The 19,052-nt window shown below is 34.3% G+C and overlaps 1 protein-coding gene across 5 annotated transcripts in view; it reads right to left on the bottom strand.

Annotated features, from left to right (window-relative positions):
• The window catches only part of Lasp (LIM and SH3 domain protein Lasp), a 179,969-nt gene that overhangs the window by 16,887 nt on the left and 144,030 nt on the right, over window positions 1-19,052 (bottom strand). For 3 of the 5 annotated variants that reach the window (XM_069829016.1, XM_069829007.1, XM_069828996.1), the window contains 4 exons: window positions 14,639-14,723; window positions 8,761-8,861; window positions 8,222-8,313; window positions 3,985-4,197 (listed from right to left, as the gene is read on the bottom strand). In XM_069829016.1, coding sequence (XP_069685117.1) covers window positions 3,985-4,197; window positions 8,222-8,313; window positions 8,761-8,861; window positions 14,639-14,723 — 491 coding nt within the window. The remainder of the gene's footprint in view (window positions 1-3,984; window positions 4,198-8,221; window positions 8,314-8,760; window positions 8,862-14,638; window positions 14,724-19,052) is intronic. The other 2 variants (XM_069829032.1, XM_069829023.1) reach the window with 1 other exon arrangement.

The raw sequence follows: 19,052 nt of genomic DNA on the forward strand, positions 1-19,052 counted from the left end.
CATGACAAGGATATACGCACATTACTGGATGACCAGGTGTTCAGCAGTATCAGGGCCGGTTTCACCAAGCTTCACTAAGGTTGTAATGATTCATTCATTTATTTACTGATTCATTAAATCATTTTTATATCTCACCAAGCATCTTCGGCCTAATGAACCAGTAAAACTATAATTAAATTTAGTGATTTAGAAATTTCTGTCTTTAAATATTTAATCGTTCATTAGTTGCAATATAAAATGGTGGAACGTTTCAATGTAGAACTGTTATATCTGGAACTGCTCAAAAATTAAGTTAGATGGAGATAATGTTATCCATTTAAGAAACGATCATTTTGAAAATTTGAATGACACAAAAATTCACAAAAGACACCACGTCACGAAGATCATGGTACTAAAAATTTTGGAAGAAACTGATCATAGGTTAGAATATCATAAAAACAGCTGAGACAAAGCTGAAACTAGTCAACTAGGTAACATACAACTGAGTTTTTATTTTAACACATGAAAGTGGTTATTATAACTACATACTTAAGAAATAATAGTAAATTAATACATAATGTGCATTCAAACATAATGAAATTTAATTGGTATATTAACTTTCATTTATTATAATTATATTATAGCTAGCGAAAAGATATGTTTGCACTGGCTTTAAAACAGAAGCGAAAGAATTGGATTCATGGAGTTTATAATCGTCTTCTTTCCGAAGGAAATTTTATTGTGATATAGGTTATTCTGGGAATACGTGGCGTAGTAGACTGTATTAACACTTTGGCCATGTGGAACAAAATGACACGAATTCCTCGAATGTCATAAGCTAAAATTACCATTAATTTAACAGGAGATTTGGCGGAATTTGTGCCTTCACAATCCTTGGTGTTGCCATTCAGAAGACTGGCATTTAAGCTCAGGATCATAGGCCCTGGCCCTAGGTTTTGTTAATGGCAATTATCCTGTTCAACATGTTGTCTCCTTAATGTCACCTTGTTCCAGGTTCAAACAACACATTTCATAATGTGTCTACTTTAGTCCTTCTGTCAGTTCATGTGGCACTCACTTAGCAGCAATTTTGTGCAACTGCAGAAGTTTTCGTAAAATTTTATGCAAAGTTGTCTGGTCAGTACCTGTATGTGATGCCAACTCCTGCAGAGATCATTGTCTGTCGTTAAGCTATGGGTGATCATGGCACAAGCAACAGCAGTACAATCACAGGGTATGATATTTAATCAATTTTTCTTACATCATATGATTTGTTTCAACAAAAATCAGTTAGAATCCACTCAGTCCAAAATTCAAAATTTGTAATAATGCAAGTGTCTGAGGACAAGGTGATTAGTAATTGTTTATGACTTATTTGATGAAAGTTATTGACCCACCTAAGAAGATTATAAGACCATAAACAGCAGAAAACTGTAAATTTCCCCTCATAAAATTCAGAGAGTGAATCGAAGTGTGTTCAAAAGCATTTCCTTTCATAAATTTCGTCATATATTTTTAGTATCATCTACGCATCTTTCGTTTTTCTAACAGATGATAGCACCATGACTGAAGAGCAAAAATCCTGTGTAGTGGTGCATGTTCTTTAGAACAGTCTTTAAAAATAATGTTCACCTTTGTCGCACTACAGTGATAGGGATTAGTTATTACTCTTCCATAGACATCCTTGAATTTATTTTATGCATTTTTCTTGCATTTTAACTAGAATGTAAATAAAACAAGTAAGCAAATAACACAAAATGCCAGAGCAACGGTTGACCTAGCAATTTTTTCATTACACTTAGCTGGTGTATCCTCAATCCTAGGAGCTGTTAATTTTATTTCAACAACAATTAATATAAAGCGAGAACGAATTCCACTATTTGTATGAGCCGTATCTATTAAACCCTCTCTCTACCTTTGGCCTATTTAAAAGAATTCCATTCTCTCACTTTGTAATGTATTATTTTGCAGAATTTCTATGCTGAGATTTCTGAAATCTGTATGTAGCAGATTTTTATATTTCCTTTATTGAATTAATTCTACCCAGTTCCATTAGTCTATCAGAATCGCTTTTTTTTTTTATGTATACCCTGCCACAGAAGGCAAAAACCTTACCTCTGCTGATTAGATTTTCTTTTATTAATATTTTAGTGTCATTTTCACTAGAGTAAGTCAGCATAGGCACTACCAAATATAATTTATATTGAAGGATGAACAAGCTGAATGAGATTTGTACAGATACATCATAATAACATACACGACAATTTGTATCGTGGGAGACTTTTTGGTTTTATACCACACTGAAACAATTAACTTTTTTCGTTGACATTCGGATTTTGCAACCATGTGCCAAAATTTAATTTCTCCGATTTTTCGAAACTAATTTCAGGTTACATTCTTAGTGTAGTATCACAGAAGACCTAGAAAGATTGCCTACTTTCTGTCTCTTAAACCTGAAAACTGTAGTTTATTATACAGTATTAGAGGGCAACATTGAAGATGATTAGGTTTTCTTAATTTTCATAAAATATTCCTTCATTGCTACGATGAAAATGTAGTATTTTAATTTACACTACATAAATAGAAATGGAAACAATTTAACTGCTAAAGTAAAAAGATTGCAACTTTTGCATGTGAATAGTCTAAACCACACCTGCACAAACAGCGCTCATTGAGCACAGACGCTCCTTCAGAGCGGGAGAGTTGTCTAACAGCTCGCCGAAAAAGTACATCGGAATGACGTAGGCCTGCTATAGGTAGAGGATAGTCCACGCAGCTATCTGGAGTAGTGTGTATTATCAGTAGCTATTTCACTTTGCCTAACGGCTACATAATGGAGGAATCTAAAAATCGGGAAAATGATCATCAGGCAAATTCTTTCAATATTGCATGGGAATATGCTCATTTTTTCAAAGCAGCTGGAGTCAATACTTATTTGCCACAAAAATTTGAAAGACAGAGGAAAACATAATATAATTTCAACGATAGAAACTGCTCATGATGAAGTCATGTTAAACGATTATGTGCAAATATTAATTAAAATTTAAAATGAATTTTATTCTAGGTTCCAAGATCTTGTCTTAATTGGAAAGAAGTTTAAAGTTATCGTAATAAATTCCTTCAACACAAGTTGAAACTGTATCATACAATTTACAGCTTGAACTTATTGATCTTCAATGTGGCCTAAGGGCTAAAGACCGTTTGAATAATAGTACTAGTCTAATTGAGTTTTACAAGACTCAGCAATAATATCCACGACTACACAAGCTGGCTATGACAATGATTGCTATGTTTGGCTCAACATTTATATTTGTGAGCAACTGTTTTAATTATCAACTTTAATAAAGGCAGACATCGAACATCTGTACCTGATGTTTCATTACGATCAGTACTGTTCCTTTCAGCTGCCAACAGCATAAAACCCCGTTTTGATATACTGATAAATAAAAATATAACAAAATGATATTGTATATTTAAGTAGCTATAGAGTTTCTATTATTTCTGTAAAATAAATATTTCTTTATTAATTAATAATAGTCCAAGATAGTTTTGTAAATACTGAATGGGAATTCATTTCATGAACACTCGTACTAGTACGTTTGTGTACATTTTGTACGAAATCACCCTTATACACAGCGCAGCCAATATCTGGATTCCACTCTCGAGCTGTGAACCGACTCTGAGAGTGCAAACCTTGTGCAGGCCTGATCTAAACTAACCAGACAGACATCTGGCAATTCTTCCAGATGTCTATCAATATGATTTCAAAGATGGAATCTGTGGATAATTCCGAAACGTCAGAAAATTTAAATCAATGCATAGTTAAAAAATCCGAAACATTTTCAAGATTCAATCACTGCGAAAGACTGAAATACTGCCTTCTATCTCTCTATATGTAATACTGCAATTTCAAGAAAAAAAAAAGTTCCCACCCCTCTTTCCCCAAATCAGTGTTGGAATAAAACCACACAATTCTCACATAATACACAAATGAGCCTGCAATACCTGCGCCTCTGTCAGAAGTGTAGATAACAGTAGCACTCTGTCTTGCCGAGTAGGGGGAATTACGGGGAGCCTCCACCAAGGGGTCGTAGTCCGCTATCTTTCCAGGCACATGATGATGATGGTGGTGGGACTGCACTCCCATTGAGTGATGATGATTGATGGGCTCAGCAGGGGGAGGCACTTGCGGGGGTGGGGGCATGTTTAAGTCATCGGCTATAATGATGGAGGGAGGAGATGAAAACACATACACAACATATAACACAAAGCAACTTCAAGCCACACAACTATTCTACTAACACCAATTTCAAGCAACTTGTTAGTACCTAGCAGCTAGAGGAATGACAAAAATCCTCAGCCAATTTTTCCAAGGGAGATCTTCAATTAGTTGTGAAGAAAGGATTCATGCTGAAAGCATCTTCCTGTATACTATAATCCTTTACATGAAAATTCCTCTCCATCCAGTGATATTAAATCATGAAAACACAAATAATAGAGAAAATCACAACGAACTCTGTGGAGGATTGTACAAAAGAAAATTACAACTACAGTTATTATTTAACTTAGAATAGGAAACGTGTTTTAATTCCAAAGAATAAATCAAATCAAATTGCACTTGTTTAACAAGTGTTTTTTCTTTCAAACATATAAAACTTTTAAGTAACAAATCATCATGAGATTCTTCATATTGATATGCAAACAACATTGTTAGATCACATAAAATGCAAGTTACAAATTAGGCCTAGTCTTTAAATAAGAATTTGCAATTAGTACTTAAACTTTATTTATTTATTCCATTTATATTTGTTCTCATAAACATGAACAAAGAAATTTACAGCCCAACTCAAGAGTTTATTACGCAAACAATACTGGAAATTAAAGAAATACCGGTACATATATTTCTTTATAAATTATCTTGAAAATAATTGCATGTTTAACAACAAAATCTGAAGTTTCCTAACTAAGAGCATAAATCATGTCACTGGTCACATGCATATATTTTTTTTAGTAGGTTATTTTACGACGTTTTATCAACATCTTAGGTTATTTAGCATCTGAATGAGGTGGTATAATGCCAGTGAAATGAGTCCGGGGTCCAGCACCAAAAGTTACCCAGCATTTGCTCATATTGTGTTAAGGGAAAACCTCGGAAAAAACCTTAACCAAGTAACTTACCCCAACCGGGAATCAAACCTGGGCCACCTGGTTTCGCGGCCAGGTGTGGACATCACATGCATATAAAATTGCAATTGAATCTTCAGCAGAAGCTGTTTTGACAGGTTATCCAAATTCCAAATGTTTTTTATATGCAAAGTGAGATTTATATGAATGTCAACTTTTTAGTAAATTCGAATTATGCAAGACAATAACTGTACTAAAATAAATGGACCAGCACCATTATCCCAGTTTTAAATGACCATTTATTGTTTAGTGATCTTACTTTCACATCAAGGGAACTTGTGTTAGATTTGTTAAGACTTCTTGCATGCTAGAATTATGTAATAAAATGATAACCTATTACTGTTATTAATAAGGTAAACTACCCTACTACTCCTATGCTGTTAATTACCAACACCATAACTCAGGTATGTCAAACTGGCGACCCATTATTTTTTCTTTCTTTTCTTTCACAGCCCATCCCATATCCATGAAAAACAAAAGTATGAATCAGCAACATGCAACAACTCTGAAATTAATATATTATATATATATATATATATATATATATATGCTTAATAATGACAAAGTCTATAGGTCATGTGATATGAGAAACGGCTCATAGCCCAAAATGAGTTTGACACACCTGCTGTAACTAATGCCTAGCAACACAGTATCTTCACTGCATTACCTACTTTCACACTTATGCCTTGATATGAAACTGATCATGAATTTGTGTGTTGTAATGCATGTCTGAAGTGCGACAGAAATCCAATTGTCTTAAGAGTTCAGAAGGTATATCTGGTCTGCCAAATGTCAACAGCCAGAATGCAAGAAAAAAGTGGCAGGCTGTCTTAACCAGTTAAGTGCCACTGTTCTTCAGCATGGCAGAGAATGTCTATTTTGCATTTTATTTTAGTGTTTTCCATCATGTGCACTAAATATTACAGTAGAAGATTGTAAAGGTGTTGTATTATGCTAAATAAAATGCGCCAGAACTTTGAAACTCATGTTGTAGATCCTATGCATCATGTGCTTATCTGCTTATAATGGTGCAATATGTAAAGCGTGCAGTTTCTGTTAGTGGAATCAGAGAATCAGGCTTCACATGGTACAAAAACTTTAAGAGAAGCCAAACATTCTCTTAACAGAATGGATCTCTTGTTTTCATTGACCTGGGAAACACTGTATTCAGTAAAAGGAAACCAGACTGTTCCATGGCAAGTAATTGCAATATTGTTCATTCATGTACTGATGAGCTTAGTTCATTTGTATAGATACATACATCTTCTGTACTCTTAAAATGACGGAAATTATATGAAGTAAGAAATGTAATATTTGCAAGAGAATTTTTTGAGAAATCAAATGTAAAGATCCTACAGTATTAAGGATATTAAGGAGTGTAAATATTAAAAACAAAATAGAAAGTAATAGGACATTCCTGAAATACAGTTTAAGTCTTCTATTTTATTGGCAACTATAAGAATATCAAATTTCCCTTACGAAAATGAGAAAAATAAAAAAACTGAAATACATCATCATCATCATCATCATCATCATCATCATCATCATCATCATCATCAATAATTTAAGCATGGCATTTGCTCGGTGCAAACATCAAGGCATTTTGTTTCATACTTACATACAGACTGGATAACAAAGACAATGAGAGTTTGTGGAATTTCAAATTTTAGTAATTCCTAATAAGACTTATGAAATTATAAATGATTTCCATAATTTTATTTCATAACATAGCAAGTAATTATTCCAATGCAACAATTATAGTATATTTACAGCATTCACAACAGCCACAATTCAAACATTTAATACAAACTGATTTTCTTCTTCCAACACAATGCTTTGAAACACCCCAAACATATGAACCAGAAAACATTGTATAGTCCCAGCAAAAATTTCCAGCGTGTCTCTCTGTCCACGAACAGCAGGTCACTTCCCACTACCATCACTGTTTACATCTGCAAACTCACGGTGCTTTGCCAGATTATGACTTACATACTACAAATGGGTGCCCCAACCTCAGAGCAGGATTCTTCATCATAACCACCAAAAGTAGGCAGAGACGCATGGCATTAAATAATAATAAAAAATAATAAATTTAACCAGTTTTCAAAATTGGACATCCTGTTTTATCACCGACCACTGAAGATGCTGATTCGACTTCTCTCGAGACATCAACTCCCCTTATCTGCATGGCTGGTGAACCCCCTAATGCTTGGAGCAAATTTACCAACATAACAAAACAAATGCTGTAACATTAATGCTGACGATGTCAAACTTCATGACAATGCTCGCCCCCATGTTGCAGCTTCTACTCGCGAGAAAATCAACACATTTGGCTGGGAGGTGCTCCAGCTTTCACCATACAATCCCAACCTTGACCGTCGGACTTTCATTTGTTTGGTCCCATGAAGAAATTCCTGACCGACCATAGCTTTGCGACCAATGCAGAAGTGCAATCAACTGTCTGCAGATGGCCATACTCCAACCGAAAGGACTTCTATGAACAGGTATACTGAAACTGGTACCACGATGGGTTAGTTAGTGGGGTTTAAAAAGGCTGAGTCAGCTACTCCATGATGGGAGAAATGTGTTGAGAAACTTGGCGCCTATGTAGAAAAGTAGCTAAAAGATGAGTTCATTTATGTATTTTTTATTTTTGTTACCTATTAAACTTTTTTTTTAAATTATTGTGTGTTACTTTCCAATCCACTCTCGTATTTTAATCTAGCAAAGCGCCGCAAGTTCACAGATTCAAACAGCAGTAGTTGCGGAGGGAATTGATTGCTGGTCAACCAGCAGGAATTCCAAGAACATTTGCTGGGACTTGTTGTATTTACATATTAAATATCACTGAACTTGTATCAATTTATTTCTAGTGATAACAGTATTAAAGATAGTAAAATACTGGTCTTTTAACTTTGTATTTAAATATTTTATAAGATGTAAAACAAATGATCTTTAGTCAGAAACTTTATATTATAACTATGATTGATGAATGAAAATTTTCGTTAAGAACTTTAAGAAATGACTGATAAAATGAAAACTTAAGTTTAATACTCACCATCACCAACAGACTCGCCATTTTCACCTGACATTACTCTTTTCTGTTCCATGGCTGCTTTTTTCTCCAACTCTCCATGATAAGCAACATTACTAAAATTAAAATAAACATAATATACATAATCTTGTTATAAATTACAAATATTGAATATGCTATGGTGTGTTTATCTACATTTAATAATCCAGTTAAGAACCACAATGAATTGAAGAATATAGGTAAGTATAAATCCAATAACAAAAATTTGAGATAATTTAAATAAATGAAGTTAAAAAGCTTTAAATAAAATTATATGTTTTGAAAACATAAGAAGTGTGTATTTATGAATCTTAAATCTTCGTTCTCATTATGGGATGCAAATTTGGATATCTCAAAAAAATTACTGAACTTCACCTGTATAAATCTAATTAAGAGGTTCATTAACGTAAAATGATAATCAATATTAACATTGATGCAAACTATGTGATTTACAAACCAATCTTCTAGAACTGATGAGGATCTTATATCGATATATTTGTTATACAAAGCAGCATACAGCATACCTGATAATCTTTGAATTCTGCTTTATTCTCAGTGTTTCAGGATCATCTGCTACTTGTGTGAATTTTCCTTTTGCTTTTTCAAACTCCGCATGATACAAAACCTACAAAAAGCAAAGAAGATACTGCAGTGAATTAAATACCCTCTTGATAAACTATAATAAATCACCAGTCTCTTGTAAAATAAGACAATTTTTTATTTAACGTCATTCTTAAACTACAGATGATATTATTCTTATATTACTATCAGGAAACTATGGTGATATGAAAATGGCAGAGAAACCATTGCATACACGAGGAAAATCTGCTCACAGTCACTTTGTCCGACATAAATCTCGCAGAAATGGCTAGATTTCGAATAAAATTGCCTGCTAAATGACTAAGCTATGACTAGGTCTAATTATCTTTTATTCCAAGAAAATAATACAAAACAGCAGATCTAATCATAGCTGGGTAAGTTAAAGGTATAAAATATTAGAAAATATAACGCATACTTAACATGAATCATATTGACGCCATCTGCAGATGAACTGGTAAAAATAATAAAATAATTACCGGGTTACTAAATATCCAGATTTAGTACAAAGGCACAAACGAGTAAGTAAATTAATTCATCAGAAAATACCTTTTAAACATAAATTAATTACAAAATCCATACCACAGGAACATTCAGTCTGGCAATGGTTTTAAAAAATAGTAAATATAAACATTATTGGGAAGAAGACATTAACTTAATGACACATGAAAATAACACAGAATAAGCCCAATATAGTATTTGTAAATCGAAAGGAACGTACTAGAAATCTCAGTTCAAAGGTCTGAGTCCTGTTGTCAGTTTGTCCCAGTTAAGAAGGTTTATACAATTTAAATTCCACGCAGCTCTTTGCTTTAGTTCGTATATGTCAAACTGCATTCTATGCAGGTTAACCAATGAAAAGAACGAATACAAACGTCACTGGGCAAAATTAAATTTATTTAGTTGGGGTTAACAACTGCATTTTCAAATCTGTTTGACTCTTATGCTTGTGGTGTTTATGGCATTAATTCGCGCGTGCACAAGGCTTCTCACTTAATATTGTGGTGTAGTGAAGAGTCTACAACTGTCTAAGGAAATAATTTTATAACAAAACCAATTTGTATCTTAAAAATGTCATGTTTCGTGTTCTTCTGTATCGAATTTGTTTTACAGTGTTTTCAGTAGTTTAGTATTCGTAAGTTAAATAAATTATAAAAATAGCATCAAGTAGATATTACAGTTGAACTTAGTTATAGAGAGCATGGCTAATAGAAAACATTAGTTACAGTCATTAAGAAATATGTACTGTACAGTTTTTTGTCTCTGTGTTAAACAAATGTGATTTAGTATTTTTGCAACGACACATTTTTAATAGTCAATCATGTGGAAGACAAAGCACATTATAAAATAAATCGATAGTGGTAAAAAGAAAGCTAATATGTGCCGTGAATTTGGAATTGTTAAGGAAGAATTGATAATGATTTACAGATGCAATATTATGCAAAACTGAAGGAGAAAAATGTTATAAATTTCTTTAACTCACATTCTTAATGAGTACTATACGCACAATATTTTAAATATGTTGTTGTTGTTCTTGTTTTCTATTGCCAGGCGTTTGACAAAGTCATTTGACCTCTTGCACTCCAATATTTTTCAAAGATATTGTCATGGTCGGCCACTGAAGCACAGATTTTGAGATGTTCCGAATCCATTTCTTTATTTGAATTGCACAATGAGCAGTTAGGGGACTCATATATTCCAATTCTATGCAGGTGCTTGGCCAAACAGTCACAGCCTGTTGCCAATCGAAATGCAGCTACAGACGATTTGCGTGGTAAATCGGGACTTAACTGTGGATTATGGTGCAGAGAGTTCCATTTTTTCCCCTCGAGATTGGGTTATCAAATTTTGTTTGTTGAAGTCTAAGTATGTAGATTTAATAAATCTTTTCAGAGCGTAATACGTAGATTTAGTAACAGGTCTGTAAGTAGCAGAGCTGCCCTTCTTTGCTAAAGCATCCGCATTCTCGTTTCCCAGGATTCACAATGGTATGGTATCTACGGGAATATAATTCTTTTATTGAGTGTTATTAATTGAGAGAGGATTTTAGTTATTTCTGCTGTTTGAGATGAAGGGGTGTGTCTAGAGACTATTGATAGAATAGCTGCTTTGGAATCTGACAATATAAATGCATTTTTAAATTTATTAATGTGGCATTGAAGATTCCTGACACTTTCACTTATTGCAATGATTTCTCCATCAAAACTTGTTGTTCCATACCCAAGAGATCTATAAAGTGAGAAGAGACAGCACATAACGCCTGCACCTAGTTCCCTGGAGATCAAGGATCCATTGGTGTATAAAAGAAGCCAGTTTTGTGGAGGGTACCTAATATTAATTGTCTCTAAAGACAATTGTTTCATTATTTCTGATTTCAGCATTTCTTGTGTTAAATTTTAATAGCATTAAAGGGTTTGGTTTAATTTGTAAGTTTTCTTTTAAATTCGGGATGTTGATTTTCTGTTTTAATTCTTGAACCATGGATATAAAACTTTGAGTTTTTAATCTACAGAGAAGACTGTATGAATGCAAATTGTTTCCTGGTAATCTGATAAGTTTTTCATATTGGATCAGTGCTTTTTCTTCTATTGTCATTTTGATGCTGTTAATATTAATGAGGAATCTCACAGAATCTATTGGGAGTTGTTTTGATTCCATTGGTAATAAAATTGTAGTAATGTAGGGTTATATAAAATTGCATATAAAATTACAGTAATGCACAAAATACATATTATTTCGAATGCATTTGTTCTTCGAATTTTCCTTACTGTATTGTTTATCCGTGGCACTACAGCCCATGAAGGGTCAATGCCGACCAGCCAGCTGCTAGTCTCATATCCACATGCCTCAGCACAAGTCAACGATCATTCAACCAGAATAGAGGTATTGTGTAGTTAGCACGATGATTCCCCCTACTCCCAACCCGTTGCAGCTGGTTTTTGTAACTGATTTCGCTACTTATCATAGCTAACCAAATTCATCACGATGCTGGGTGGGCACCAGTGCCATACACTAGCCGTAATTTGATGCGGAAATTCCAATGGGAACTCGAACTAACTCGCATTCCGTAACACGAGTCCTAGGCATTATGCCTTTGACCATGTTACAGCGCGAGATATTTTTATAGCGACACTCATTTATTACATCCATTTCTTTAGTCCCTTCAGTAATGCTCTAACCAAGTTACAATGCATTCTAAAACATGTTACATCTACAACCTGAAGCATTCTGCACCCATTTACTGTACCACTGAATGAAATGTCTCAGTTTTAGCTTGAGTAATGTCTACAGACAATGCTGAGAAAAATACAAAGAGAAAACAGAAAAATGTAAGCTACAGGCGGATGAAATTCAACCATTTTGGAATCACAACGTTTCTTTGTAAATCCAGTCATTACTTCAGAATCCAGCATATTTCACCGAAGTTTAAAACAATTAAATTTGTTCTTGGAAACCAACACAGACATTAGCAAGGCTCGTCTTCTGATAAGAATAGAATAGTCCGAGATTTTATGTTAATTAATAGAAGAGACGGAGGTCATACCATTATTTAATTGTAACACTCTGCAGTAACTAGGCTGATTTGTATCTGAAATAATAATAATAATAATAATAATAATAATAATAATAATAATAATAATAATAATAATAAATGCTGTGCTAATTGAGGGATTCAATTTTAATTACAAAATTAAAATATCTTTCATACGAGTTTTGCCAACTGTCGAACACACTAGAAAAGTGAATGGAAACTGTTTCTCAAATAATGAATGCATTTACAGTTTTAAAAGAACAAATTCATACAGATCATTTTGAAAGAAGAACTTATTATTTTTATTACTATTTTGAGGGTTACTGGCAATTTAATGAAAATGTAAGTCACTATTTCTACAGTTACATAATCATTTTCTTCATACAGGCGAAAATAACAGGATGAAGATGCAAGTTTACATAATTTGCACCATCAAAACTGAAGAGGAGCGACTTTAATGTTTCCTGTCTTTAAAGGAAAAAAGTAAAATATGATTATCATACTACGTAACAAATTTGATGACCAGCAAGACTCTGTAATCCCTCAATGGAAATCATACTGGTTAACGTTGGTGAATAAATGGGAAGGGACATTGGGATATTAAGAGTATTCTTACAAATTTTCCCTAATTTTATATCTGGGTATTCTAAATTGTCCGTTGGACTCATCAGAGTTGGGTGTACACCAGCAAAAGTCCAACTAATAACAATGTTTCGTTTTATTTATCTCTGATTTGTTTCCAGCTCAAGTGGCAGGTATACAGAATGTCCAATTTATCTTGACCACCAAAAATAACTTTGCACGCAAGCATCAAATGAAAAATTATTTCATACAAAAGGTGTACAACTAAAAGGGGAAAATAATACCAATGGAGAGGCAACCTTGTAGCATTATTTATTAATGATTTACGAGTGCTAACACTATTTAAATGGCACTATGTATTTATTCAAAATTTCAATTAAGCTCGTCAAGACCTGTCCAAAAATGCATAACAGTAGGTCATTCTAATAAACAGAATGTTAATAAATGGAATGTTACTTGGTGCCTGGACGGCATGGTTCTTGTGCATAGTATGTACAAAGGAAGTGATTTGACTAAGTTGGTGTAAACAATACATAGTAGGCCTACATTGCAGATACCCAGGGTCGCGTAATCCATTCCACGTAGCTTTGGTTTACAGTAAATGCATGAAACCAAATGTAGCACAGACCACTCACTCAGTCATCAGTGTTCAGCAGAATAAAACCAAAGCTATTCGTATGAGTTACGCGACCTTGAGTATCATTTGGAATGCACTACATATTATTTACACTAACTTGAAGTCAAATCACTTCATATTATGCACAAGAACCATGCTGTCGAGGCATCAATAACGTTCTGTTTATCAGAATGACCCACAGTGATACATTTTTGAAAAGGTCTTGACGAGCTTAATTGAAATATTGAATAATAAATACATAGTGTAATTTAAAGAAACAATGTCAATACGCGTATCTCATTAATAAAAAACGCTACAAGGTTGCCTCCCCATCAGTATTATTTACCCCTTTCAGTTGTACGCCTTTTGTCATCATCATCATCATCATCATCATCATCATCATCATCATCATCGGGCTGACAACCCATTGAGGGTCCTAGCCTTCCTCAGAAGGCTACTCCAGTCTTCTCTGCGTCTAGCCTTAACTATCAACATTCGTGTTCCAATAATTTTTGCATCCTCAGTTACATTGTCCTTCCACCTATCCCTAGGTTTACCCCAGGATCTACTTCCTCCAGGATTAGATATGAAGGCTCTTTTTGTAGGTCGTGAGTCCTCCATTCTTATAAGGTGTCCAGTCAAATGTAAACGACCTATCTTTATGAATGCTATGATATCTGATTCCTTATACAGATCATATTATAGTTCTTTGTACACCTTTTGAATGAAACAATTTTTCATTTAGTGCTTGCGTACGAAGTTATTTTTTATGGTCTCAAGATAAATGGAACATCCAGTATAAAGACCACCTATTATAAAAAGAAGGATACGTTGGTTGACATAGCTGGACATTTCCTCACGGAGAATTTGTGTAAGACGAGAGAAATGATGCACCAGAGAAAAGGAAAACCTGCCCCAACACAGTCTTTGGACTTTCGAGAATTTGAAAACGTGTCTTCGAAGGGTAATAAGATGCTTCCAAGAACTGTGGAGAAGCAAAATTACTTTGGGTAAAAGGAAACTTGTTATAGAAATTCCTTAACAGTAAAAATAACAAGAATAATGTCTGACTTACATTTGACTGAATTTTTGTGTTTTCCGCAATTCGTTTCAGCTCTGGTGTTTCTGCCATGGTAGTTGCCTTTGCTTTTGGGATGTGCCTGTAAATAAACAAAAATGCTAATTTATACACATGTTACTATATTTTATTGCAACTGAAATTGTTTAATAGAAGATAAGCAGAGGTATATTATTCTTTCACTTAAATATGAGCTGATAAACCTAAAGGATCCGTGATAAATGTCTTGTTTCAATTAAGTTAACAAATGTAATTATTTTCACACTTACTGAAAGAGTTGGCAGGAGATATGAATTAATGGACTCTCTCAAATAAGGACATGAAGCAACTGAAATTTGATTCTACCAGCCACATTCATGTCGACATTATGAAAGCGTGATTTCTAGTTCCCTAGTTCCTTGCTCTTTTGCCATGATGTGTACTTATAATCTTACATCGGTAATATAAAATGCACACACCCAAGTTGTAATAATCATCACAATTATATCATATAATCATCTTGAATTCTAGTGTTTTACCTATTCGGTATCTAGTAATCCTACATTTGATCACTCCTTCGAATTGAAATATAAAGTATGATACGGTTTACAAATTACTGGCAAGATATTTCCCTATTAAACATGAAAATCAGAGTTTGGTGTGTAATCAATGCATGTGTAATAAGATTAGGGCAGATGTTTCACGAGGAAACGATGAATTTTTTAAAGACATTTTGGTAAATAATTCTGTTTTCAGCAAATTACCAGAAGAGAAAATGTATCATTACTTCATGGAAGAAAACTCAACTAAGCACACTTCCTACTTTTCAGTAATTAGTCGAGAATGACGATTAATTACATGCAATGATCTTGTCTTAATCTGTATTCATGTGAAAGATTACAACATAATGATGCAAGAACATGGACGTATTGTACTGTATTGTATTTATTTACATTCCATGGTATTCGTACATCGTCTCACAGCTAATAGAATATGGAACACATAAAAATCTTAATACTACTACAAAGCCTTAATTATAGTCACAGTCTAATTGAATTATATACAGAAGTGTTTTACAATATACTAGTAGAACATAAGGGGATAGTATCGATACTTAACACAAGCCAGAAATATTCAAGCAGCATTGTTGAATGTCATAAATTCACTTACAGAACAGAAGGCATGAGAAATTAGGTACTTCTTTAATTTGATCCTAAATAATCTTGTTTTGAATTTGATTTTTTATATCCATAGGGAGGCTATTGCAATTTTTACTGCCATATAACGCACTCCTTTTTGTTAGCACGATAGACATGCCGACGGAGTAAAAAAGTCATTTTTTGATGAGTATTTATGCTATGAACTGATGCATTAGTTACAAAGTTTTCACGATATTTATTGGAATATATGAAAATGTGAGGCATGTAACCAAAAGATGGTTATCACTTCTAAATTCTACTTCAGGTAAGTAAGGGTGGGTAAGATTTTTATATCCGAAAAGGGGGGCGGGAGACAACCGTTTAGCGGGTAACATCGTATTACTTTACTGATCGAGGCCAGTGAGCAATCAAAAGTAGACGACACATAAAAATGAACTGCGTCCTGATTCGTAAAGGAAATCAATCGAGAGTTGTTCATGCAACTGCAGTTTATCTGAAGTTCTTTTTATTATTTAAAGGACACAATGGGGCACCCCTTACCTATAGTCAGCAAGAAGACAGACCTTTACGAGTTACAGTATGCATTTTGTAACAAATTATTTACACCTACTTACTATTGTATATCACTTAAAGCGTATGTTGAAATTGAAGATTTTTGTTAAGGGAATTATCTTCTGGTTCCAACTTCAGTTACATTAAATTATCAGGGTTAACTTGGAATTACGAGCTCAAAGCACCCATTGTAAAATTCCTTTGCAGAACGAAGTTGCATTTGTTCAGATTAAATTTCTGCAGATTTAAATTATTTTAATAATTTATTACCATAATACATTGCTTTCTTAAATTGAATAAGCATATTGGGAATTTAATCAATGGCCTTTCCCGAAACAAGCTATGAAATGTTTCATAAATGAATCAGGAATTTGCAAAAGGGACCAAGTCCATATTTTTTGCAAATTGAGTTTATACCCGTTTCTGGCTCTCCATACACTCTTCTTGGATTTCAGCATTAAAAGGAACCAAGTTCTATGGAATGTACACATTTAAATTGTGTATCAACATGTTTGGACTGTTATACATCCAGATCCATACAAAAAGGTTTGTGTTGTTTCCTTAAAATTTACTTTTTTCGGACTTGGTCCCTTTTGAAAATTCCTGATTCAAATATAAAACAATTTTTATCTCGAAAAGAAAGCAAAAAAGCTAGCAAAATTGTATTAAATGTTTTTGTTTGAAATACCTCAAAGAATACCCCCTGCAGTTAATGACATTACTTACGGTTCACTCTATATACAGTAACACTCAAAAGTGGGGACCGCCGGCTTACGATGACTAGTGATGTTGGTAACGTAAGTGATATATTCCCTTTACTTCTGTACCTGAATATGAAACCATTAAATAGTTCAAAACATTAAAAACTTTCCATTTCATTAGCTACATTAACGTCTGTGCATAATACGCAGTTCTCGTCTTGAAAGTCTCGTCTTAATCCATCTACTTATCATCAAAAGAATAATATCCCGAAGCTTTAAATCTGCCATCCATCTCACGGAACGTTTAACTGAAGAGTTGTCAATTCGTCAACTAAAACAGTTAACCTAGCCACCTTCAATATGTAGATCGTTAAAGTAGGTTAAGTTTATTGACCCCTTTCCACACTACCATTCACTATTATAATACTTTTCAAGGCAATACTGTGTACTTCTATTATACAAACAAATGATTTATGATCTTCTAGCTCTGCATCAATGGAGGGAACAATGGAGGGCCAACTCAACGAGAAGACAATAGTGAAGCAACAGATGACAAACAAGTCTGATTTAAGAGATTACATAATGAATACCACAGCTTCCTGAGTTGGAAACCCATTTAACTCGTCCCTTGTCTTTCTCCAGACACTTCTATTTGTCAAGGCAGTAGTCACTGCTTTCGACACAAGCTCTTCTTCGGACTGTGGGGTACTCTTGTGAACGAAAAGGAACATAAAAAGTGAAGTTAATAACTGGGAAGAAAGAAAGCTGACAAGGTCATTTTCAACAACTCGTGTGGTTTAACAAATGTGTCTGATGATGGCAGTGTGAAGGAGAAAGTAACTAATGTTTCAGCTACACTTTTTATAGATCCTTTGCAAAATTGTACACAGGAAATACCCACTCATGCATTTCTAGGAATGAGGTCATTCCCCAATATTTATGAAACGAATTTCACCACTGAATCATTAACTTTGCAAGAATAGAATACTATACGTATATTATAGCGTACAGATTTCATAGTCAATTTTTCGTTAACGAGCAATCCTTCTCTATAATTCTTATATTATTTTAGACTTCCTAAATGATTGACTGAATTATGGAAATTAACTGTTTCTGCAACACGCCTCACTCATTCCTACTGTATGGAACATTTAATTGAGAAGCCAAGTAAAGATTCGTGTAATTATTCACTATTATATTCTATTTTCCACATTTCTTCCTTTGGAAAGTTTATACTCGGGCCAGTCGGTATAGTGCTCGAAGTTGCGGATTCGATCCCGGTCCAGGACGATGACATTTAAGTGTGCTTAAATGCAACAGTCAGTAGTCCTGTCAGTAGTTTTACTGGCATGTAAAAGAACTCCTGCGGAACAAAATTCCGGCACACGGGCGACGCTGATATAACGTCGGCAGTTGTGAGCGTCGTTAAATAAACCATAATTTAATTTTACTCGGGCCACCGACATGGTATAGGGATAACGAGCGGTACTCGTGCTCCAGGACTGCACTCTGTCGTGGGTTCTAATCCCGCTTGGTGATTACCCAATTGCAATATAATATTAAGACGGCCATTCGGGCTCATCTCATCAAAACACTATTCCGCTCGATGTGGGTCTCTGGCGTCTAGTCAGCCCACTCGAGTTGTGTGGATATAAAGGGAAACATTGAGACTGTGTCGGGTGGAGTTCCTGGGTAGCTCAGTTGGTGGAGCGCTGGTACGTTCAACCAGATGTCCCAGGATCGATACCTGGCCCCAGAACAATTTTTTCCTTGAAATTATTCAAGTCTGCTTTACAGGGAGCTTTGCCTGAAAAACTGGACTTGAACTATCCCGCTGTCACCAATTTCATCAACGCTAGATAACCGCACATTTGAAGCAGCGTCGTCGAATAATTTTAGAACTACCACTTGTAACACTCAATAAAAAAGAAAAATGTCATTCACAATAGCTCACATGCTTTCAACTCCTGTCCAAATTTTCTTTGGTAACTTAATACCGCCTGTAATTGGAGAGTTTGA

The sequence above is a fragment of the Periplaneta americana genome, chromosome 1 (assembly GCF_040183065.1).
Source record: "Periplaneta americana isolate PAMFEO1 chromosome 1, P.americana_PAMFEO1_priV1, whole genome shotgun sequence".
Taxonomy (NCBI): Eukaryota; Metazoa; Arthropoda; class Insecta; order Blattodea; family Blattidae; genus Periplaneta; species Periplaneta americana.